The following is a 25,285-nucleotide window of genomic DNA, read 5'->3' as shown; positions in this document are numbered from 1 at the left end:
AGATGTTGTTGATGTGTAGAGACCATTATGATAGTAGCCTGCCTACGCAGATTCAAACTTGACCGCTAAATTATGTTATTCACGTTGTACAGTATGCAAATGCGAATGCAAACTATTTCCTGCATGCAAAACCCATGTGTGTGTTTATGTGGGTGTGCGCGTGTGTGTGTGTTTGTTTGTGTGTGTTGGTGTGTGCGTGCTTGTGTGTATTTGTGTGTGTGTGTCTGTGTGTCTATATGAGTGTGTGTGTGTGTGTGTTTGTGTTATTGTTTGTGTGTGTGCGTGTGTTTGTGCAGGATATGTTGGTCTATTTACATAGACGTTTGTAAGCCCACCCTACAACAAACGTCTGTGTCGTCCCACACCAGAACAAGGTCGGTACATAGACAATCATTACAAATGCATACACCCTGTATACAAATTTGACCCCCCAATATAATAAATGCATTCTCTTCGTTTTCTTCATATATTAAATTCAAGAGAAATTAGTTGAGAACGTTCAGAATATGTCTCTTTGTAACAGATGTCGACTAAAACACAATGAACTTGATCAAAGAACACTGTTTAACCTAAGCCTGGCCCGGGTTTGGTTTAAAAGGGTATTATGAGTAGGGGGGCTTGTGCTTCTATCCGTTTGTTTTATCGAGTCGGGGCTTTGGGTGGTGGTTGAATTGTTGCTGACTCTTGAATAACAACAAGAGGACCCAGCCATGGAGTTACAAACTGCATCTAATAAAGAAAGAATGAGAAGAGGGGAGGGAGAAGCGAGGGGTGTGGTGGAAGACCAAAATAAGCCCTGGAAAGTGAACGATGATCATAACCATATGCAGGCTGTGTTTTTAATGGAGTCGGAGAGAGAGAGAGAGAGGGCAGGGGAGTTAGTGAGAGTGACAGAGGGCTGGGTAATGCAGCAGACAGGGAGAGGGTTACCCATAGCTGTGTTTTCTATTTGAAATCTACAAGATGTAGAGATAACACGAAAGGAGAGGCAATGAGTAAGAGAGACCGAGAGAAGTAGAAAGTGATACGGAGATATAGGGCAGGTTGAGGATTGAGGAAAAAGTGGTCAAAGGAGGAGGGGGAGAGACAGAAAGGGAAAGGGAGGGAGAAAAAAACGAAAGAGGGGACTGGAGAAAGTACACCAGAGTACTTTTTCAACAGCGGCTGTCAAGTCGAGCCCCTCGCAAGAATTCTTCTATTTGGTTTTTCCTTTTTTTCCCCTCTCCCCGTCCCACTTCCTCTTTGTGCTCACATCTGTAATGGCGAGTCACTTCCTCAGTCTTTCTCGGCTCCAATGGGCTCGTCCTCCACTTTTCCAAAGCCTGCCTCCTCTCTGACCACCTCCTGGACAGCAGCTGGAGACAGCGGCAGGCGCAGACGGCAGGACACTCCCCGCCGACAGGCACACAAACATCTCCCCGGACCAGCCCCGGCAACCCCCCCCCCCCCCCCATCAGGCACTCTGGTTTCAGCCGATTCTACCGCCGGCTGGAGAAGCCTGTCAGGAGCCCCAGAGGAGAACAGCAAACCAATTGTTTTTTAGATTTTTCCACTCTTCTTCTTCTTCTTCTTCTTCTGGTCCTATTCCCTTATATGGCAGCAGAGCTGGGAAATCGTTTGAATTAGTCTGGTTGCTGCTTGTGGAAGCACTGCAATCTCGGAACTGGTAAGCGTGTGTCTGTGTGCCTGTGTGTGTGTGTGTGTGTGTGTGTGTGCGTGTGTGTGTGTGTGTGTGTGTGTGTGTGTGTGTGTGTTTGTCTGCCCGTCATATGTGCGCGCGTGTGTGGGCTCCATGTGTGCCAGATGATTGGTTTGTTTTGTCCCTCTGTATCCCTTCTCTCCTGCCTTGTGTTCTCGGGCCGAGGGGCGGTGCTTGTGTCTGTGGTCGGGCTGAAGGCAGTGGCCACGGCCCAAGGGGCAACACTTATTGATTCTGGATCCACTGGATCATTTCTCCCCCCTTTTCTCTCTCTCTCTCTCTCTCTCTCTCTCTCTCTCTCTCTCTCTCTCTCTCTCTCTCCCTCCCACTCTCTGCCTCTGTCCGCTGTCGGGGGTGCGATGCCGTGGGCCGTCTAGTCGAGCAACACATCCCAGGGTCTCCAGTCAGCCGCCGGGGAGGGAAGCGGGTCAGCGAGGCGAGCCTCAGGGGTGTTGGTGTCCACATCCAGGGGGGTTATGGACGAGACAGGCGGGTCGTAAAAAACGAGCAAGACGCACACACGCGACGACGCTGACACATGGGAACGCTGTCCCCAAGGACATCTCCATGGCAACGGGACGCCTGACCCCGGAGGACCTCGCCGGGGCTCAGGAAGCGGCCTTCGCCGTCGGGTCAGCCGCCACAAGGCGTCGGGTCGCCTCCATCGCTCCAGCTCATCCCGGCCAATGGAAGCGTTTGTTTTGAGCACTAAAAGGGGAGTACGGGAACGCCGGTGACTGGACGCACCCGGGAGCACTCTGATACGTCTCCCGTATGGGGGACGCCGAGGACCGCGACCGTACCCTGTCCGCCCTTACTTTTCTCCGGCTGTGACTTGTCGTGATAAACGCACAGGCCCCCCCCCCCCCCCCCCCCCCCCCGGTTACCATGTCGACGCCGGGGCCGTGGTTCCACCACGAGATCAGCCGCGTTCAGGCGGAGGAACTGCTGGCGCGCGCCGGTCGGGACGGAAGCTACCTGGTTCGGGCCAGCGAATCGGTGGCAGGCGCCTACGCCTTGTGCCTGCTGTGAGTAGCATCAACACACACACACGAACGCACACACATCTGCGCACGCACGCACACACACACACACACACACACACACACACACACACACACACACACACACACACACACACACACACACACACACACACACACACACACACACACACAGGCTGTCAGGTAGGTGCTTGGGACTTATTGCCTCTTTGATTGTTTTTTACCCTCACGTATCACATCCTATACCTACTATGTGTAATAGTAGGTAAAAAACTTAATGTGTGTGTGTAATGTGTATGTGATCGTAATTTGTGGTTGCTCAGATGCTTTTAATGAGGGGCAGCCCATGCATCGATCCATCACTGCATTGTTCCGGAAGTCTGGAAGATTCTAGCGTGGCTCAGAACTCCCTTTCTCCGAACCCCGACTTAAGTTTCTGACTCACTACTTCTTCAACTATTTCATTTTGGCATTCCCACTACGGAAAACTATGCGCGAGGATTGATGTTCTGAGCCACCTGTGATTCTCTCAATGGGTTCCGCAGCCCCACTCTCTGCTAGTAAGCAAGCAAGGAATGCTAAGGCTACGTCGCACAGGACATCGTTCACACCTTGACTCCCATTTTCCTGGGTGGTGGTGGCGGTGGTCAAACAACCACGTACCCTGTGTCCTTTGTCCTCCCTTTTTCGCTGGGGGAGGGGCTTTTCCACCTTTGCCCTCTTAACGTCTTTCAGTCGACGGTTCCCCCGCTCCCGCCGCCCTCCCCCGTGGCCCCTGAAGGAGGGAGGAAGGCCCTGCGACCACACCACTCTCCCCACTCGCTGGCTGGCCCGCGTCAGGGCCCAACATTCCTGAAGGCTGAGCTTGCAACTCCCCCCCCCCTCCCATCCTGCCTCTTCCATATTTCTCCCACCTCAAGGCACATTGTCTCATTCTTTTCTATAGAAAAGCCTTATGGGCCTATCTCGACACTGCTGTTTCTCCGTGCTGATCGGATCCCTGCGATTGGTGCTCTCTTACGCGTTTTAGTTTTTTTTTCCTTCTTTGACCTTAAAATGTTCCATCCTATTGGTTATTTCTCTTCTATCCAACATATGGTCAGTTGACGGTGGATTTGTTTGGATACATAGATAGGGGTTAGGCATCTTGCTCAAGGTAGCCTACAGTCGGATCGCAGATACTGAAGTTTGAAGTGGATTGGCTGGGAGTCCAACACCCTAACCAACACGAGACCTTTCCTGCCCCAGTCTCCTATCTTCATCAGTGGGCTGAAAGAGACATCCTCACTGGTCTACAGCTCTTGGGAATGGGGTACCGTGGGTCATATGTGTTGTTGAAAACGTGCTAACACTAACGTCTCCACAGGAAATTCCACAAATCCATCATGCTTTCATAAGTTTTTTTTTTACCACAGTAAGAAATCTGCTTTTGATTTTATCGTTGAACTGTAGTACACTTTACCATGTTTGCATTGTAATCCCTTCTGAGGCAATTAGCTATCATGCATCTGTTATTCATATATTATGTTATCCTATGTACATTTACGGTTATTATACATGCTTATTTTAGCTTGTTATTGTTCTTATGATAATTATGGTTATACATTGGAATTGGTTTCTGGTTTCATTGGTTCGTTTTTTTTCAGATTCCAACGTCATGTTCACACCTACCGGATCCTTCCGGATGCTGAGGGTCTGCTGGCAGTGCAGGTGAGCAGGCCCCGCCTCTTTCACTAACCACCTTGTCTTCCTGCTTTGCTCCCAAATAGCACACAGTCAAAAACAACTAAGTGCACCATCACAGCTCGGGGGATTCACATTTGCGAGAAAGTTGGCCGCATGAGGCTGCAGTTTGTTATAGCCGGGGGGATGGAGCACAAGAAAGGTGTTGTTCTTTCCCCAGTTTCCTTACTGTTCCCCTCACAGCTGCAGCAGTCATACGGTCAGAGTGCCATCCCTGCCGTACGACTGCATGCTTGGAGCTCATTTTGTGAGCTCATTCGAACAGAGGAGGATTGTGCAAAGATCTCATAGATTCCACCGCTGCCCACTAGCCCATTGGCCAATGAGTGTATTTGTGTATTGTGGTTGCGCGAGTGTGTGTGTGTGAGTGTGTGTGTGTGTGTGTGTGTGTGTGTGCGTGTGTGTGTGTGTGTGTGTGTGTGTGTGTGTGTGTGTGTGTGTGTGTGTGTGTGTGTGTGTGTGTGTGTGTGTGTGTGTGTGTGTGTAAGAGAGAGAAAGACAGTGTATGTGTCTGTGTACTTTTGTTTTTTTATGTATGACGTGTAATTGGCTGTTCTAGGATGTGGCGTAGTGAAAACATTGTTATTGTTTACATCCCGGCCAAACAACTAACACACAGACGCCCTGTAATCCCAATAAGTATCAAAGTGGAGACAAATACACACATAGACAGACAGATGCACACACACACACACACACACACACACACACACACACACACACACACACACACACACACACACACACACACACACACACCCACACACACACACACACACACACACACACACACACACACACACACACACACACACACACACACACACACACACACACACACACACACACACACACACACACACACACACACACACACACACACACACAAACAACTTTTATTGAAGGGTTTTCTGCCTATTCAACTCCAAAAGCATTAGCTCAGTCATGGTGTTTTGTTTGTGTGTGTGTGTGTGTGTGTGTGTGTGTGTGTGTGTGTGTGTGTGTGTGTGTGTGTGTGTGTGTGTGTGGGTGTGTGTGTGTGTGTGTGTGTGTGTGTGTGTGTGTGTGTGGTGTGTGTGTGTGTGTGTGTGTGTGTGTGTGTGTGTACGTGTGTGTTTGTGTGTGTACGTGTGTGTGCGAGTGTCTTGTATTTGCAAACCTCTAGCAAGGGGACCTTAGCCTTTTTCAGATATATAACCAGCCTCCTAGAAACTATATCACTCGTTCAGATGTTTTTCCACTGCCATGAGCAAAGCCTACAATCAACGTTTTCCCTCTCTGGATTTGCTTCGCTAGCACACAAAGACTTGACATTCGGGACACTGTGTTATTCTAAGAGGGCCATGGAGATATTTTGGGGTTACTTTGCCTTTCCACGTCTCTTATTCCCGTTCAGTTATTTGTAATTACTTTTCAAGATTTCCTTGTGGCACAAGGAGAAGCATGATTCAAAGGGATCCTGGCAACAGAATCGGGTGACACAGGCCAGAGAACGGCTCCTTCAACTTGAACAAAGAAAACATAAAACTCATGACTCAAAAATATGAAACAGAGAAAAAATATCTCTGCCTGAACAATTCAGCGTATTCTGTTTGATTAAATACACATCTTGCTAGCTATGTGTATTTGTTTTTGGTTTGTTTGGTACTTTTGAAATGAACCCTCTTATGACACCTATTGATATGTAAAAACATTGTCAGATCTATGCATTTTCTACCACACACAATGTATGTGGAACCTACGGTATTGTTGTGTGCATACCTCCGATTTATTATTCTATTATGCTTTTCATACAGCAAACTGTTGCATAAAGTTATACAGGAAGCAAACTCTATGTTTCAGTCACTTAAAGGACGCGTGTTTCTTCAACCAAACAAGGTTTCTTAGCTTAGTTTTGTTATGAGGGAAATACGGTTTAACAGCCCGATGCAGTGTTACAGTTGCTGACAGATAAGGACAATTCTTGAGGAGCGCCAGGGGTATTAGGGAATGAGTTTATAAATACAAAAATACAAAGTATATTTGAACGGGTCTGTGTGTTTCTGCATTGGCCTGCATGCAGCTTGTATGTGCCATCTGAATACAAGTTGTGGACCTCATCACAGTGGGCTGACAGTCCACGGTCTGAGAGTTGGTTTTGCATTGGAAAAAATTGGTTTTGCATTGGAAGGGCGGGGCTCAGTTTGTCAACTCTAGCTGACCTATGTGTGTGTGTTTGAGTGTGTTCTATATGTGAGTATGTGTTTGTATGTATGCATACATCTGGATCCTCATTGGAAGATCTTGGCTATTTAGGATGTGGTGGGTTGATGCAATGGATTTTGATGAACTCGAAAGCCTATACTTTAGGCATGCAAAATACCTTCCCCATATCCTACCTTCATGTCATGTTTCTGAATCCATTGTCATTTTATACAACTTTCTGATAAATAACATGATAGTAATACATCAAAACGCCTTTTTAAGAAATTAAGGAATCTAGTAAAAACGTAATTCAGGTATTGTTGATTCATCATAATGATTTCACCGCTCCAAGTGAGACGCCTAAAATTAAGTTTAGAAACACATTCAGAACCTCATTCTTATATGAATCCTCTGACTGGGATTCCATGTGACCTTGGTGGGATTGAGCCGTGTTGTCACCACAGTCCAAGACAGCTACAGAGAATACACACAACCTGGTACTGACCGTACAGTGTTCATGCCCCACAGACCATGCAGGGAGTTCAGGTCAACTGTTTCCGTACACTGGAGGAGCTGGTGATGGGCTACCAGCACCCCCATAAAGGCCTGGTCACCCCGCTGCAGTACCCTGTGAGCCGTGTGACCGACCCTGGAGACGAGAGCTCAGGTAAGACCGGCCGTCTGCTTTTAGTTACATGCTTGGTTTGACACGTTCAGCTGCAGTTACTAACATGGGGAGGCAGAGAACAATCAAAGTATACAGTGCACAATGGAGTAATTATGGAAACGCTTCACAACGTTTCTAAAAAAAACATTACAGACATTAAAATGTCTTACTCTTAGCACTTCTTCACATTTGCTAATTGGATAATGATGTTTCAAGTGACAACAATACATTTGGCGTATTACAATGCATGTGATCCACTGGCAAATATTGCTGGGAGAATGAGCACAATATATGCAATCAACACTGAAATCATCAGTCAGTGCCAGTGACATTAACTCACAGGCCTCAGGTACGTTTTTCCGCCCCATGTTAAGCACCCGTTTCCCCCCGTGTGCAGACGAAGAGAAGCCCGCTCCTGTGCCGGCCTCCTTCAACACCGCAGCCTCTTCCACAGCAGCCCAGGCGAGGACGCCCTCTCACCTCCCCTTCCTCCATAAGTTGCAGGAACTCAACACAACCAGGTTATCATCTGCTCTCATAGTATCCCAGTCATTTATAGCCGTTGAGGTTAATGGGTGGGTTAGAGATCGTGCTCAAGGATGCTTATAGTTTAAGGACCATAGATATCAACCAATCGGCTGGAATCTCTGGACTAATGTTTATATTGTTTTATTGACATTGTATTATATTGCCATCTTGGTTGGAATATAGTTTTATCCATTATTCATCTTTAAATGACCATGCACTATGCTATATCGGATATATTTGTGTGGGATCCCAGAATGCATTTAATTTCAAATATATGCATCTTCTACTCTGTTATTAGCATCTCAGGAGACGTGATGGGACTGCTCACTGACTACCTCCACAAGGATCTTCCTCTGGACATTGAGAGTGTGTTTAAAGGGGCTACGTGCTTACGCAACCTGCAACACACACTAGGCACGACCTGCCAAGGCCTCAACAGGTTAGCTACCATCTGCTGCTGGTGCGGCTTGCCATGACTATTTGCAAATGCTTTTTTGCAATAGACCATTTGCCCTGATATATTTGATATATTTGATGGACAGACAAAGAGATTTTCTGCGAAGATACTATTTATCTTCTTGGTTATTATACTTATGGTTATTTAGTTTGTTCATATTTTAAACATTGAGGGCATGTGATCCACAGTGAAATTGACCTCACGCTCTCGAGTCTAGAGACACTGGCCAAGGTGTTTGACCATCCAACCAGTCCACTCTGCAACAAGTCACAGGTACTGAATTTTCGCAGCAGCAGCCATTTATAGCTCGAGGAACTCCCGATGAGCTGTAGAAGGACTCCCTCTAGTGGTTACATTTGGGAAATGATCCGCATCTTCCTACTTTGAACACAGGGCCCGGAGATGGAGCTTGACAGTCTGCTGTGTAAGATCTCAGCATTGGTCAGCCTGCTGTCTTCTCTGGAAAAAAGGGTCAGTTGTAACTTTGAGCAGCCAACAGAGTTTCAATGTTGCTGAGATTGGTTGTCCAGATTATAAATAAGTTTTAGATTTGGCTGTACAAATTATGAGCGTTAACCTCAAAATGCCACTAATTAGAAACCCAATTGTGATGATGCTCTGTGCTTGAAGGTTTTGAAAGCGCTGCAAGATGCAGTGACCAATCACAATCTAGCAGTCCAACCTGCCCCCCCTCCTCCGGAACCACCGGCTGTGACGGTGAACACCGCCAGGAGCAACGCCAGGCCCCTGCCCGTCCACGCATTCCAGGTACCACATGAAACATGAAACATGACGATTCAGGAATGCATTTCATTCTTGACCGTACAATTCAATGGTGACCTGCATTGTACCTAATAAATAAATCACACACTGAAAGACGCTGTTTTTCAAAACTTGAATTTCTATCTAAACACTTAATACATAGGCCTAGCCTACTGTAAATAAGTATCTGCAACACGGTGAGCGATTTTATAAGGGGTCGCTCACCATGTTGTTAAAAGGGTCTTACAATAACATACTGTGCTCGAAATGAGAATCGAACCCCATAACCCTTGCTGTGATCACGCCATGCTAGACCTGAAGAAAATATAAACACGTATGTTTTTCTTAATTCAATAACAATATCTGTAACGAACATACATATCGACCCTATTTGTCAATATTTGCGTGTCCAGGTCAAGATGGCGCGCTACGGCCGGCAGACCGTCTCCGTGGACGTGGACACCGGAGTGCTGCTCTTTGACAAGAAGACAGGGACTTTTGGCGTGGAGACCATCTCCCACGAGCGGGGTAAGCAGAACAACACTTATGTCCTCTGTTCAACTTTAGTCTTTCCAATAGGCACCTGCTGTATTTCCCTTTGATGATCAAGCCATATCAGAATCAGAATCAGTTTTATACCCACAAACAATATGGCTTTGATACACGGAATTTGCCGTGGTATAGGATGCTGATATCAAAGTGCAACATAGGTACTAACAAGCTATAAACTCTTAATATTAAAGGTGCTTTTGTAGGTAAGATCTTGCAAGGTAAGATGTCAAGGGAGATTATGAAAATAAGCAACCAAAAAATGAATATGTCTTTAAACACGTTCAGTAATGTGAAGTAATCTCCTCCTCCAGTTCTGCAGGTGGTCCAGTTCCACGCCAGCCCTGCTAAGCTGCGCCTGGCGGTGGACGGTCACCACAGCACGCCACGGGAGCTCACCTTCCAGAGCGCCAGGGTGAGAGGTCAAAGGTCATCCCCGCCCCTGATCGTTCTGTCGTTCAGCTAACGTTCAGAGGGCAGATCTGATCAGTGTCCTCCACCCTACCCCACACCTCTCTCCTTCCAGAAACGGGAGGCCTTCTGCATGCTGCTCCAGCTGATGAAGACCAGACACGCCAAGCTGGGAGAGCCCGACCTGCTCTCGGTGTTCGTCGGCACCTGGAACATGGGTAGGGAGGGAGCGGAGAATCAGTGTGACCACGGTTACTTAGTCTGGCTCTGACACTTATTTGCACACCTTGTTTAACTTAGGTATCCTTTTCTGGCAAATGTGTGTGATCGTTCAAAGAAATAATCATCCACATTTGCCAGATACACAAAACATACATCACATGAATGTCCACATTATAGGAGCAGTAAGTACATTCATATAATATTAATGCTATAAATAGATGTATTTAAAATTTTTATAACACTAAGCTATTGATATGGGGGAAGAATAGTCTAGTGGTGAGGTTGTCTGCCTCCCAGCCAAAGGGTCCCTGGGTAACCTGTAGGTATTCTTCTGCAAGATGCATAAGCTACGGGCTCAGTCATTGCATGTTTCTGAAAAGATTGAACTTTGGATAAAAGTGTCCACTAGATGTCTATGCAGCAATAGTAAATGGGGATATTTCACCAGCTACTTTGGCCTGAGGACCAGTTAAAGGTGACCTATTATACCACCAGGTGTGAGTATGATTAGCCGTTACAAGCCGTTACACACCTGGTATGATGTCTATGTCACCTTTAGCTCGTCATTCACTCACACGCTCATTTGCCCGGTCCAGGAGGGTCTCCGCCGCCCCGGGACCTGACCTCCTGGGTGACCTGCTGTGGTCTGGGTCGCACCCCGGACGAGTCCACCGCCTCGCTGGCCCACGACGTCTACGCCCTCGGCACACAGGAGAACCCCCAGGGGGAGAGGGAGTGGACGGAGCACCTCCGCACCACCCTGCGCGGCTGCACCCACCTGGACTACAAACAGGTAAACACCGTCACCTGGACTACAAACAGGTAAACAGCATCACCGGGACTACAAACAGGTAAACACCGTCAGCTGGACTACAAACTGGCAAACAGCATCACCTGGACTACAAACAGGTAAACAGCATCACCTGGACTACAAACAGGTAAACAGCATCACCTGGACTACAAACAGGTAAACACCGTCACCTGGACTACAAACAGGTAAACACGTCACCTGGACTACAAACAGGTAAACACCATCACCTGGACTACAAACAGGTAAACACAATCACCTGGACTACAAACAGGTAAACACAATCACCTGGACTACAAACAGGTAAACACCGTCACCTGGACTACAAACAGGTAAACACAATCACCTGGACTACAAACAGGTAAACACCGTCACCTGGACTACAAACAGGTAAACACCGTCACCTGGACTACAAACAGGTAAACACCATTACCTGGACTACAAACAGGTAAACACCATCACCTGGACTACAAACAGGTAAACACCGTCAGCTGGACTACAAACTGGCAAACAGCATCACCTGGACTACAAACAGGTAAACAGCATCACCTGGACTACAAACAGGTAAACACCGTCAGCTGGACTACAAACTGGTAAACACCATCACCTGGACTACAAACAGGTAAACAGCATCACCTGGACTACAGACTGGTAAACACCATCACCTGGACTACAAACTGGTAAACACCATCACCTGGACTACAAACTGGTAAACACCATCACCTGGACTACAAACTGGTAAACACCATCACATAGACTAAAAATGGGTAAACACCACTGGACTTCAAACGGGTGAACACCAGATGAACAATAGCCTATATAGCCTGTCAATTAGCAAGGAATGACTGGTTTACTTGATTACGGTAATTTACAGGACCATGATATCTTAAGATATATCTAAGTATTCTTATTTAAAAGAAATTATAATTGTAAATGTATTTCAAAACTATGTATGTAGATAGATAGGGTATCCAAGATTTGCATGACATTGCATAGCATATCATTTTCATATTCATGAAAATATTAATCTGTATGCTGAGTGGTATAATATGGCTCCTTAATGCAGTAAGGCTCTCTGTCCTACAGGTGGCAGTGCAGTCCCTCTGGAACATGAGGCTTGTGGTTTTGGTAAAGCCTGAGCACGAGGGCCGCATCAGCCACGTGAACACGGCCAGTGTGAAGACCGGCCTGGGAAACACACTGGGTGAGCTGCCCTTCCTGCATGCCATTTCCATCAGCACCAGTGCACATAATAATTAGGCAAAATAAATACCGGAAAAGTACTGCCCAATGGCTAACAGCCAAAAACATCAGTGGGTGATCAGCCAAGAACAAAAGTGTTTTTGCTTTTTCTGTTTCAGGAAACAAGGGAGCCGTTGGGGTCTCCTTCCATTTCAATGGAACATCTTTTGGCTTTGTCAACTGCCATCTGTCCTCTGGCAGTGAGAAAGTAATAAGGTAAAATAAATACACTTTTAGGGGTTTGCCAGTAAAAACAATAACTTATTCTTCCCACAGGAAGTTCAGGGCCCCAAATTGCAGACCCTGAGTGCCCTGAAATACAGCCCTTGTGGTTGGAAAGACAGACCGAGCATCTTATTATGAATGTATATGAATAATATAGGAGGAACCAGAACTTTGTGGACATTCTCCGGCTGCTCTCGCTGGGAGACAAACAGCTCAACGCCTTCGACATCAGCCTGCGCTTCACCCATCTCTTCTGGTGCGGCGACCTCAACTACCGACTGGACCTGGACGTGCAGGTCGGACATGGGTGTTTATACAGAATTCCGTCATGGGGTCGATCGGTAGTTACGAGTGTGTGAATAGCACAACTGAAACACAATGAAATTGGTCTCAAAAGTCATGTAACAAGCAAAATAGCTAAATATAAACATTTTTTCTCTCTGTACATCTTTTTTCTTGACCAACCAACTTTCTCTGAATTTGAGATGAAACATTCTCCTGGAGAGCTTTTCTCCAGGCGATGAAGTTCAGCTCAGGTTTCTGCTTTTCCTTTCCTAACATCCCTAACATTGGCATTTACCTAAGGGGGAATTCTGCTCCACCTGGAAGAACATTTCTTTTAATTCTTCTTCTGGCTTGTGGCTCATGCCTAGTTTTATAATGTTGTTTTTGTCATGTCCATTTTAACCAGTTAAACATATTACAATTTAGATTGCAAAGTTGAACATTTAGATCGTTGTCCCATTATTGACAGTGCTGTAACAATGCTCAGGTGCAAACAATGTAAACCGAGTGGATGCACCCGCTCAACCTATCCTCTGTCTTCCCCTGGTGGTTCATCGATTCTGGGGGGAGTCAACGTTGGTGGGGTCTCCAGGACATTCTGAAGCACGTATCCAAGAGGGAGTTTGAGGAGCTGATGTGTGCAGACCAGCTTACCAGAGAGAGACAGAAGAACAAGGCTTTCCTCAACTTCAGTGAGTTGCTCTCTCTCTGTCTCTCTGTCTCTCTGTCTCTCTGTCTCTCTGTCTCTCTCTCTCTCTCTCTCTCTCTCCTCTCTCTCTCCTCCGTCTCTCTCTCTCTCTCTCTCTCTCTCTCTCTCTCCCTCCTTCAACTGCACCACCGTCCTAGATATTGTGACTACGTTGCGTGTTCAAAATAACCATTCATATATCAATGAGCCATTTTATATAATTTTGTAACATTCGTAGCTGCTTTAGACCTTAAAGGCGTGTAGCTATACATGGGAAGACAAGAACATTTGTGTAATTAATAGAAAGGTATAGATAGGTCCGATGCGTTACGAGTGGGTTCTTTTTATTAACGTCCATCCCTTTCTCACTACCCTCTCTCTCCCTTCTCTCTAATTTTGACATGGTTAAGAGGAAGAGAAGATTTGCTTTCCACCCACATACCGTTACGAGAGAGGCTCTAGGGGATGCTACCTGTGGCAGAAGTACAAGACGTCAGGGGTGGGTAGCCAAACACTGACCCCCCCCCCCCCCCTCCCTTACCTTACCTACTGTCCCTATCTGCAATCGGAAAAATGAATATTCAATGAATCATACAAATCTTTATTTAAGAGCACTTTTCAAAACGGCAGTTACAAAGTGCTCAACAGATGAAACGGAGAAATGTAGTTAAAAAAAACTGCAATAAAATAAAAAAATATTGACATAATCAACAATTATGTAATAGAACCTCATCATCATTTTCATCATTTTGTTCACAAGAGCTGTTAGTGCCATGGAAACCCTAAACAATTTTTGCATCGGGATTGATGATAAATTACAGGCAGATACACTGCGCTTGTTTAAAAAAAGCTTCCCTTCACCCAAAGATTCTAAGTATACCATTGGCTGAGTGTAAAGGCTATTTCTGCATGGAAGCTAATCCTTTTTATGGGTCTCAGCAAGGCTAGCTAGCGTGACAGCAGCTGCCAACACCACTAAAAATAGTGGTTGAAGTATTATTAGACTACACAAATGTTTAGTTTTCTTCTACATTATATCTACATGTTTTTTTTTTATTTTTGTAATATTTGGGAAATATTTATAATGACTCGTTACTTACTTCATAAATGTTTTTTTCTTTATTTTGTATGTTTTCCTTGCCAACACCCACACACTAAAACCAGTTTCTTTAAATTGGTGGACCTGTTTGAACCCCATTGTGTCTAACCCCATTGTGACTCGGTTGTTCCAGGTGCGAGTCAACGTGCCATCGTGGTGTGACCGGGTTCTGTGGAGGACCTATCCAGAGGCTCACCTTAACTGCACCTCTTATGGTAAATACCGGAGTCAAAATAATCTAAAGGTGTTCTTGGCAAAAAACTGTTTATGAAGGCGGAACTTATGACATGAATTAATGACACTTGTATTTTTTATGAGATAAACAGATGGTGTATAATGCTTTGTCATAAAACAATACCTCTGATCAAAATATTAAACCATTGCCTGATCTGTGGTCAATAAAGAGGCCAACTGAGTCACTTCCTTTCATTGAATTCATGTAAGAAAACAAAACCAGAAAATGTGACTATCACTTCTGCTGATAGTTCCCTTTCAGTACAAAATGACCCCTGTCCTTTCTTACACATTTTCTTTACACAACCTTTTTTACATTGGTCATCAAAACAATGTCTCGAATCCACCAGATGAACAACCGTGATTGCTGTATGTATCTGTTCGGCTTTAATGTTAAATAACTGGTTTGGATTAATGTATTTATGGCACAGAAAAATACAAAAACGAATGTGTATTAATTTACCACAGGTTGAGGATATATAAAGATTATGAAAAATGCACTTGACCCTCGGTTGAGGAAAACGTTATTATCTTTACAGGAGCCTATAGTGGGAAAACCCCTTAGTGAGAAACCCTTAGACCTCTGAGCCGCTAAGAGGAGCAGTTCTACACGGGAACACATAGGGAGTACCAAGGCCATAAGACGATAACAACATCATCGTTATCTTTTCTGTGGGAATGAAACAAAGAGAAACTGTGGGAGTGGGGAGGAGCAGGAGAGGGCTACATGCGCATGGGCTTCCATGTGGAGATGGAGCCCTCTAGGCTCTGTGTAGGCAGCTATGACAGGACAATGTGTGTTTGTGTGTGCACAAATAATATGAGGAATATCCCAGTTCTGCAGCTATGGATGGGTAAACTGCAGAGGTCTCATTTAATAGTGTAGTGCTTGTTCACATGCGAGGACAAATACAGACTATTATTATTATTTGAGAGAGAGAGAGTTAGAGAGAGAGAGAGAGATAGAGAGAGAGAGAGAGAGAGAGAGAGAGAGAGATGTTTTGTCCTAAATAAGGCTCAAGAAAGTATATGAACAGTAAGCATATTATGCACACCAGTGCAATTATAGGAGTCTGAGAGAAGAAGATGCCTCATGATGACCATGATAATGATGCAATGATGTCACCTGAACCAGGTTGTACCGACGACATCTTCACCAGTGACCATTCGCCTGTGTTCGGCACATTCGAAGTCGGGGTGTCATCACTGCCCGGTTCAAAAACAGGTGAGCTCATTGGTTTGGCTCCGATAAAAATTCAGCCCTTCACAAAAATACAAAAGTGATACAATCAGACATGTGGTTTATGTGAGCGGCTCCGGCCTGTTTATCTACAGCGGACCAAAAGTCAAGCACCGAGAGGGCCCGGATAGAGCTGGAGAGGCTGGAAGCCATCGTGAAGACTGCGAGCAAGTCCAAGTTCTTTGTGGAGTTTCACTCCGCTTGTCTGGAAGGTATGGCGTGTGAAGCCCCCTAATTCTTCCGTTACACCACTAGTCATCATTATGGTTCCAAGCCGCCTTACCCTTTGACTGCTTGTTTGTGTGTGCTTCCTGCAGAGACACGTCGGTCTAGTGAGAATGACTCACAGAGCTGTGATGTGCCCGGTTTCCTCAAGCTCGGCTGGTCAGCCAAGCAACTGCCGAAGGTAAGTTCCAGGCATGTTATGGGCAGTGAAGTGGGGGGCGAAAGAGAAGGGATGATATGCATCTTAGGGCCTATACCTGTCTGAATCTGAGCCGATACAAGGTGATCTTGCAGACTTCGGGGGAGCCAAAACCTTTTTTGGCAGACCTTGTCTTGACACACCTGTGTGTTTTATTTATCAAATATGTTGTTAAGGAAATTGTTGATGTGTTAATGAACAGTTCTCTAGGTATAGTCAACATTAGTATATGCTACATGCCAACCTCGTAAGATGACAAAATTTGATTGGTTCGGTTGATTGGTTCGTGTAGTATATACTAAAACAATTATTCACCTCAGTCTCTGTGAGTAAGCCTGAGGTAGGGCTATTCCCCACCATTCACTTCGCCTGCGGTGAATAATTGTTCAATATAGGATCCTCCCACTCAGTCTTTAAACATCCTAATGATCAAATGGTAGACATGGCATGCATCTATATTATTTCTATTTTCTTTTATAACGTTTTTTATCTCCATTTCCACCAACCCACCTGGTCCTCTGCTCAGACCCACTTGTGGGACGGACCCTACAGTTTGTAAACCACTGTAGATCCACGAGCTGCTGCAACATGTCATATTGTAAACTGATGTCTATCTAGTAAACCTGTACTCTTTGTGTTTACAGCTGCTCCCTGTTGCATCGGATGTGGACTATCTGCAAGATCAGCACCTGCTGTTGTCCATCAAATCATGTGATGGCTTTGAGTCATATGGTTGGTCATTGTCTCATCGCTATTTCCAAAAGCTTATCAATAGCAATGTGGTTGCCCTTATCTATCTTAGCGATAAGTGATCAATTATCATAACTTTTTGAATATGCAGTATTTCTAAGTAATCTATGTTTCTATGTTATTAGAGCAGGGCCCTCTTGGAAGATGCTGAATTTCCAAGTTTAAGGGATATTTGAAGGCAGAATGTTCAGTTTTGGATACCAAGATCAGACCTCCATCAGTTCAGCTACTTCATGCTGTGAGCATGACATAACTAGCATAGGTTAGCTCAGACATAACCCTGCTCACTGCTGCTGTGGCGACTTCTATTGTCTCATTGGTCTAAATAATGATAAAGATAACGCTTGATTTTGTCACATCCGAAACTATTGTTTTTCAAGGCCTAATGTTTTTTTTACTTGTTAGTCTGACAAGATTTTCAGGTCAATAAATGACTGTTAATTCACTATCCATCTCCGAATGAGGTCACAAAATGGTGCTTGAGTCTAGTCTGATGAAGAATGAGTGATGTTAGGAACTGGAGGTTGACTGCAACATTACCAGGAAAAATCAAGCAGCACACATTTTGCGACAAATTTTTCCTCACCCGGCAGGGGATGTTCAGAGAGGGGGACGGAGCTACTGCAACAGACATGCTCTTCAGCCCACTTGTGTGTGAAGCGGCGTAGTGTTTTTTTCCTGGCTCTGCCTGCTTTGCCGGTGAACCAGACGGTAAACAAACCGTCAGCGGACTGATGTCACACAGGCAACATTGTTTGGGCCTCTGGGAAGTGAGGTCAAATACCACAACCGTAGTTACCGCTTATCGCCATAGAGAAGCTTAAAGTAACCTATAAAGTAACCCCACAAACGCATACAGTAGGATATTAAAGCAATGATTTATGTGACACTTCTGAACGGTGACATAATGGCTTGACCCTTTGTCCGACCTGCGGTTGACATCGTAGGGCAGTTCCTTTCTTGAACAATTGACACTAGACTTCTAGAGGAAGTCTAGCCTATGGAAGGCTGAGGCAGCAACGAAGGCTTTTTGGTTCCGGCTTAGGGTATATCTTTGATGCGCCAAGCTGTGGATCACAGCAATAAACCCCCAGGGATTGATAGTTTCATCATCATTCTTTTGTAATTGATGCATGCTCAAAGTATTTCACTATACGATACGATATGATACAATACTACTTTATTTGTCAGTAGGGAACTGAAATTAATTTTGCTTCCCTGGAAAGGCCCCTCAAAACATTTAAGACATTCTGGTAAACAAGTACAAATGACACATGACATGACAGCACAGAGATACAGCACAGATGACAGATTAGGCAAGCACAGGTGTTGACAGGAAAGACACAAGTACAGACACATATACTCAGACACAAGTAAAGACACATATACTGAGCTATATAGTCAACTAGACTAGGGTTAATTCGATAATGGCTTCTGAGGCCTGTAATGAACATGCTTCATTCAGGTTAAACCGGTCAAAGTTGAGTGAGCAGCCTCACGCAAGAAAACGTTCACTCGAGAGTTCAGGTTTAAGTTTAAAGATATCTTAAACTGGTCATTGAAATTGGCCTCAGGACTGAACCGAGCAGGAAAGAGGAAACATTAGATATTATTAGTGGAAAACATGATACAACATAAGCTGAAAACATGATGTCTTGTTGAAACCTGTGTACTCTAGGAGAATGCTGTGTGGCCCTGCGGTCACCGAGCGGCCCGCTGGAGCAATTTGAAACCTTTCTGAGCCATCGGGGCGAGGAGATGGGCACCATCAGAGGCCATGTCAAAGTTCACGTGCCCGCAGACTACAGACGAGCAGCCAGGTCAAAGATCTACGGTTGGTCCACGAGAGCCACCGGTCCAGAGCTCTCCCTGTGCCATCACTTTCTGCTAAACTTCCGCTTCCAACTGACTCTTTTTTCTTGTGAAACCCTCAGTGCTTCCTCTATTTGTCTCCTGAATTAACCTCCATCTTGACCTTATTTTGTGTCTAGCTGCTGTCCCTTGACCGCTTCTGCTTTTTTGGCTGCTTCTGCTTGGCAGTCCTCTGACCAGATGCATCCTGAGCCTACACTGATACTGGGGGATAGGGGTAGTGTGTTTAACCCCCTTCCCCGCTTGGTCAGAACCTCTCCGGAACACCACCGCACTGAACCTCCTCAGTCTGCTTTGGCCGTTATAAACACAAACACACTGACGTTTTCTTCCTGATGTTGAACTATATGATTGGAATAAAATCCTCTCTGCCTTTTGCTGTTCTTCAGAGTGTTTCTGCTTTGAGAAGGACGACAAGGGTCCAGGAAGGGGTCCCCCAGTGGCTCTGCCGTCCATCCAGGCCCTCGTCCACAAGTGAGAACCTGTTGACTGATCTGTGCTGAACGCAAACACTTCCTAACACACACATACTCACACACAGAGACGTATACACTTTGAGGACTTAAAGCGGATGTGTACACTTAAAGATATTCTGCTGTATACTATTACCAAATGTGCCAGGATTTACATTTTAAGTCATAGTGAAGCTACCTTTTTTTTTTCGATTTTAGGATGTTTCCTTAACGTATTTATTTAAAGGACCTTTTTTTATGTGTATGGTTTCTCTTTTGGTCTCCGGCAAGTCCTTCCCATCCAAAGCCAAGCAGCTACACCAACCCCGCCTACTTCATCTTTGAGGGCATATCCGTGGCCCCCAGGGCGGCGGACCCCCCGCCCAAACCAAGAGCCCCCCAGGTGGTCTGGTCAGGGGACGAGGCGCTGCAGCTTCCCAAACTCACCGCCGCCGGGAACGCCCCAGACGGGAAATCCGCTCGCAGGTCCAACTTCACCGAGATCGAGATCCCAAACGCGCCGTCGCCCTACTCCCAAATCAATGACCTCCACCTGCACCATCACACTAACTCCTCCAACTCCTACCAGCTGTTCCCCTCCAAATCCCCACCTCCTCTACCCCCGGCACAGAGTCAAAGCATCGCGCACGCCCACGAGCATCTTCCACAGGCCAAAGCCAAGGGCCCGGGGGTGGCTCCAATGGTGGCTCACACCCCCGCACCGGGGAAGAACCTGGCCAGCATGTACGTCAACCACCCGGCCATCCCCAGGGAGAGCCCCAGGAGGGATCCTCCCATGCCTCCCCCAGAGAGGGCCGGTCCTCTCCAGGGCCTGAAGCACCCGTCTCTGTTCCCCTACGCCTCTACCCGCTTGCCACTAGCCTGCAAGGCCTCCGCTCCCTGGAAGGTGGAGCAGCAGCATCGGCAGCAGCAGCACCAGCAACACGCAGCGAGACCTGCGGGGGACCACTCCCTGACCGCCCTGCAGATCGCCAAGTCCCTCAGTGAGATGGACTTCTTCCCCCCGGACATGGGCAGCCAGTATGTAGCACAGCAGAGGTCGGGACAGAGGAACGGCCCCGGCACGCCGGCGGAGAGGGGCTACTGCAGGGAGAATGAGGTTTGGACATGGGTTCCTTCACCCAGGTGGCCGTATGAAGGCAAAGTCTGGACGTAGTGTCTGTGACATCCCTTATTGGTTTACACACAACCTATATGAAGCGGTACATTTTGTGTTAGGAGTGCTGCCTGTAGGCCATTAGAGGAACTCCATGTTAGGCGCTTCCAGCAGGGCTTCCCAAACAGATGTCATGGTTGCAGCTTGGTTTAGAAACAAGATGGCTGTGAGGTGAATAATGGCTCATTTGGACTTTGAGGTGACCGCTCACTTCCTTCCTTATTTTGCAGGTGTCGGTCCTGCGCGGTGCGCCGGAGACAGTGCGGGAGCTTCTCGGGATGCTGGGCCTTCAGAAATACACACTGGGACTCAGTCTGCACGGCTGGGACGACCTTGATTACTTCAGGTGAAATGAGCCAAGACAGTAGCAATCCTGAGAAACATCCGGTCTGTGGTGGAGGGGTGAAGGTTGTGATCAATGGGGGGCCATGGAGTCGGGTAGGGAAGTGTCTATTTGCCTAATGGCACTTTTCCACTGGCGGGTATGCTTCGGACCCAGCCATCCCAGGTAGTGAGGGTGCGGTATAGCCCAGCTCTGTTACGGCTCGTGTTTCCACCGCCGACAATGCCCTTATGGAAGGGCGGGGTTTAAGACGGATGGCGATAGCCGCGGCAGCTACGTAAGCATCGTGACCTAAAAGCAGCCCTACTCGGTGTAGCCGGCTATTAAATCCAAGGAAGAAGAACGCGACACAATAAAAGAGCAACAATGTAGCACGTCCAAGAAGGACGTCAAACTTTAGCATGACATTTTATTCAATAAACTAAGCTTTCGTCGTTGTACAGAAATACCTTGTGGGTACTGTGTTTGTTTATTATCCCCGTGTCGCAGGGAACTGACGATACTGTCGACCCATCAACGGACGGCGTGTGTAGCTTGAACCACCCCAACGGAGGAGTACTGCGAGACGAGTACGGCTCAGTCCGGATCACGCCCACTTTTGGCGGTGGAACGCGACCCGTGCCGCACCTTTGCAGACTGAACCGACCCGCTCCGGTAGAAATGCGCCATAAGAGAACAACCTGATCTCGCAAGTTAGAAGAATGTCTCCCTGCAGATCAGTGTGCAGTCTGATCTTTCATCTGAAAATGAATAGAATTGTGCTGTGAAAAGATCAACAGATTTGGATGAAGGCTTCTCTCATACTAGAAGATTTTATTGCTTTAATTTCGGCCGGATTCGGCAAGAGTGAAGACATCACCAGGCTCACCTAGTTTACCTAATCTAAGCTGATTGACTTTTGATGAAAGATAGGCTGTGCCCATATGTGGAAATCAATTGCTTCACAGTAAAGGCCAGAGCAATTATTATGAACCGCAAACTTGAATATCCTGATGGTCTCACGAGGCTAAGCGTTTGTATCAATCAACCGCAACCTTGGCATCTGATCTAAAGTGTGGAAGGGTGTGTTTTTTAACTGATCTTAACAAAGCGTAACCACTCTGTTTACGCGCAACTACTTGATTTTTATGTGAATGTGTGGATGTGGAACTGCTTTGACCCTCCAGGTGCAAAGTTCTGGCCTCCCACACTTAGCAACATAATTATTTTTCCCACATATTTAGATGTTTCTCTGCACTCAAGAATTCAGAATGATTCACCTTCCTGAAACACAGCCACAATCTCTGGACAGATTTATACCTGCCCGCCCAAATGCACAGCCCGCGCAGTGGCGCGTAAAATCTGAATCAGAACTTGTGGATTTTTCGTTTGTGGGCACAATTTGCGAAGACGACCTAGCAAGGGCCGTTTGAATGTGCTTGTTTTGGAAGAAAACTAAAACACTGCTATGGGAGATGAAAAAAAAAGAATATGATTTGTGTTGACAATAACTAAGGGTACACTCACACTAGGCCATCTGGCCGTGGCCGTTTTCACACCTAACCGTGCTCAAATGGCCCCATTGTTCTCTGGCCTGCACTCAGACTAGGCCATTTGGCCGTGGCCGTTGGCCGTCGCAACTGTGGCCTGGCCACGGTAGGTACATACGTCGTCACGTCGTAACACGTCATCACCAAGCGTCCGCTGCATGGACCATAATAAAGTCTGCCGCCAGTCAGAGTTTTAACAACAATGGACAACAACACAGAGAACACACCAACAGTTGAACCGCTTGACGCCATGTTTACCGTTTAATGGGAAAGAAGGCTTGTCGCCTTTATTATGTCCGTGGTCGTCGCATGGACTATATGTCATCCAGCTCAGGTTGCGTAGCCGTGCGTGTGTCGGCTCATTAGCATCTGTACCGTAGCGGCCCGTACCGTAGCAGCGCACCTCTCCAAAGTGGCCAAATTGGCCTGGCCAGACTGGCCACACTCACACTGGCAGATTTGAGCACGGTTAGGTGTGAAAACGGCCACGGCCACGGCCAGATGGCCAAGTGTGAGTGCACCCTTACATGGTGTTGTAAGACACCGACCAAGGTCTAAGGTGCTGAGATCTGTCTGCACACTTCCTTTTGCATGGGGTTTATATATCATTATAATGTAAGAATGCAAATAGAAGTAAGGTTATGAAGCGACTAAAGCAAAAGAAGGGCTGTCTACATCAAGTCACCATGAGGATCTGATTGCAAACAAGCCATCAGGCCATCATATTTCCCTGGTTTAGCAGCTCACATATCTGACCTATTTGTGTATGCATAGAATGAAGACGGCAGCCGTGGATAAGCCCTCAAATTAAATATGCAACCTTTGCAATGTTGCCTACCTCCAAATAAAAGGAGTTATTGGGTATCATAGCTGGTGTGAATTCCTCCTGTATGTCTCCACACATGATAGTCATTGTAACAGGAGGATAAAAAAATGTAAACATAGCTTGGTGTTTTGACACACATAAGTCCCAACTACCACACAGTTTTCCTGCTGCTATGGTATGCAGAACCGTTCCTCAATGATGCATAGGAACATCATTCTATTCCCTGAAACATCTGTTAATCATCAGCGAGCCCAGCAATGTACTGCACATGTGCAGGGAGTCTGTTCACCCTGCCTTGCTGTAGCTTAATGTATTATAGAAATGTGATACTGTACGTAATACCCAGAAATAGTTCTAAAACTTTCATACCATATATGTGAATTAATGTACACATGCTTGGTTCTCTGGTTTTGTTCTTAAACTTGAGAGGAAAATAAACCCAGTCTTCCTTGCTTGACACTTGATTTTGCTCGTGCTGGTCTTTTTTCTTTTTATTCTCCATAGTGGAATCACGGAGGAGGACTTGCGCGCCGCAGGGGTCTTGAACCCATCTCATCGCCGCAGGATCCTGGAAAACCTGCCCCGGATCCTGGAGAACCTTCCCAGCATCTGGAACTAAACCCTTTGCAGAATCACAAAAGAGACTAAAGACAGCGAGGTTCAGAGGTCCTCGTTAAAAACCTCTACATTCACTCTGCAAATACTGTCACCGGGCCCTGTCTGCACACGTGCACACACACGATGTTCAGGGTCCGTTCAGGCCACCATTACATTCCCATCGCTCTGTCAAGCGGTCCACCTTCCTCATGAGAGATGTTTATTCAAATCGTGGTGTCAAGATGTGTCTCGTTTAATACTGTGACATGTTCAAATATTGATAATGGATTTGAAGCCACGCAGGTTTTGTTAAATTACTTTGTAAAAAGCGCACTGCCTCACTTTGAATGCATTCATTCATGGCTGATGTTTAACATTGGTACGGACCGCCTCCTGGATGTTCTTTCTGTTGTACTGTCATTGCTTGTAAAAGAGGGAGTTAATTACAGTCACGGTGTCCAGAAACGGCAGTATAGCTGTAACGCGATGACGGGGGTGGGGACAACCTTCAGGATCTCCTGTTTACCGTCTGATACTGTGCTGCTATTGCTATCTTGTCACTTAATCTGTGCCTGTGTCATGTTTTAACTGGGAGACCTAAGGCAGCTTTTCCCTGTGACTGAACAATCAATGAGGTCCATTTAGGCTGCCATGCAACGGCGAGCGAGCAAAGCAAATTCACTTCATGTATGTTCCGTGTTCATGGACCCCTGACGTAGATCATTGCACTTGGCTGGTGAAATGAATTTTGGTTAACCTTTACAATCATGTTATCGTACTTCTCTCATTCCGGAATAAGTGATGTTTCTGCTAATGTATGACATAATGTACCACACATTTTGGAAGGTCCAATCCGAGAAACAAATGTTGCAACAGATTGATTTGCTTTGCATGTTAATATTGACTTGATATAAATCCACCAAACAACCCAAATACTTCTCCAATCTCTTTCTTACACCTTGACCACATGTTGTACACTTTTATTGTGACCTGATTCCATGTTTTTTTAGTTTACAAGTTAGTTGTTTACTGAACGTGTGTGTGTGTGTGTTGGGGGGGGGGGGGAGACTTAATTTATATACGTTAACGGGAGACGGAGAGCTAGAGTGAAAGTACAGAGTTCGAGTCTGTTTGTAGAAGTTACTTATTAAAGGCATGAGCCAACACATCCCTGACATCAGGTATTCACCGTCAAGGCTACTTCTGGAAAATATACTGTTACGGCAGTCAGCATTCCCAATGCCCAAAAGCTGTATACAATCAACCCG

The 25,285-nt window shown here is 46.1% G+C and overlaps 1 protein-coding gene across 3 annotated transcripts; it reads left to right on the top strand.

Annotated features, from left to right (window-relative positions):
• Window positions 1-2,584: 2,584 nt before the first annotated feature.
• On the top strand, window positions 2,585-24,993 carry inppl1b (inositol polyphosphate phosphatase-like 1b). Of its 3 annotated transcripts, none has more exons than XM_056600298.1 (27): window positions 2,585-2,727; window positions 4,350-4,413; window positions 7,159-7,297; window positions 7,695-7,818; window positions 8,124-8,264; window positions 8,471-8,555; window positions 8,676-8,753; window positions 8,913-9,050; window positions 9,458-9,572; window positions 9,908-10,008; window positions 10,120-10,222; window positions 10,823-11,019; window positions 12,121-12,238; window positions 12,396-12,492; window positions 12,659-12,797; window positions 13,379-13,478; window positions 13,885-13,973; window positions 14,707-14,788; window positions 15,943-16,032; window positions 16,143-16,259; window positions 16,365-16,453; window positions 17,116-17,203; window positions 18,900-19,055; window positions 19,483-19,567; window positions 19,837-20,665; window positions 20,953-21,068; window positions 23,925-24,993. In XM_056600298.1, the coding sequence occupies exons 1-27, from the start codon at window positions 2,588-2,590 to the stop codon at window positions 24,037-24,039; spliced, it is 3,735 nt and encodes a 1,244-aa protein (XP_056456273.1). In that variant the 5' UTR covers window positions 2,585-2,587; the 3' UTR covers window positions 24,040-24,993. The 3 variants fall into 3 exon arrangements, with proteins under 3 accessions (XP_056456273.1, XP_056456274.1, XP_056456275.1); XM_056600299.1 differs by lacking the exon at window positions 2,585-2,727 and adding an exon at window positions 3,669-4,015 and having other exon boundaries at window positions 23,925-24,992; XM_056600300.1 differs by lacking the exon at window positions 2,585-2,727 and adding an exon at window positions 3,669-4,117 and having other exon boundaries at window positions 23,925-24,992.
• The last annotated feature ends 292 nt before the right edge of the window (window positions 24,994-25,285 follow it).

Source organism: Gadus chalcogrammus, chromosome 10 (genome assembly GCF_026213295.1).
Source record: "Gadus chalcogrammus isolate NIFS_2021 chromosome 10, NIFS_Gcha_1.0, whole genome shotgun sequence".
In the NCBI taxonomy this organism is placed as follows: Eukaryota; Metazoa; Chordata; class Actinopteri; order Gadiformes; family Gadidae; genus Gadus; species Gadus chalcogrammus.
This window is presented reverse-complemented; position numbering and strand designations above follow the sequence as displayed.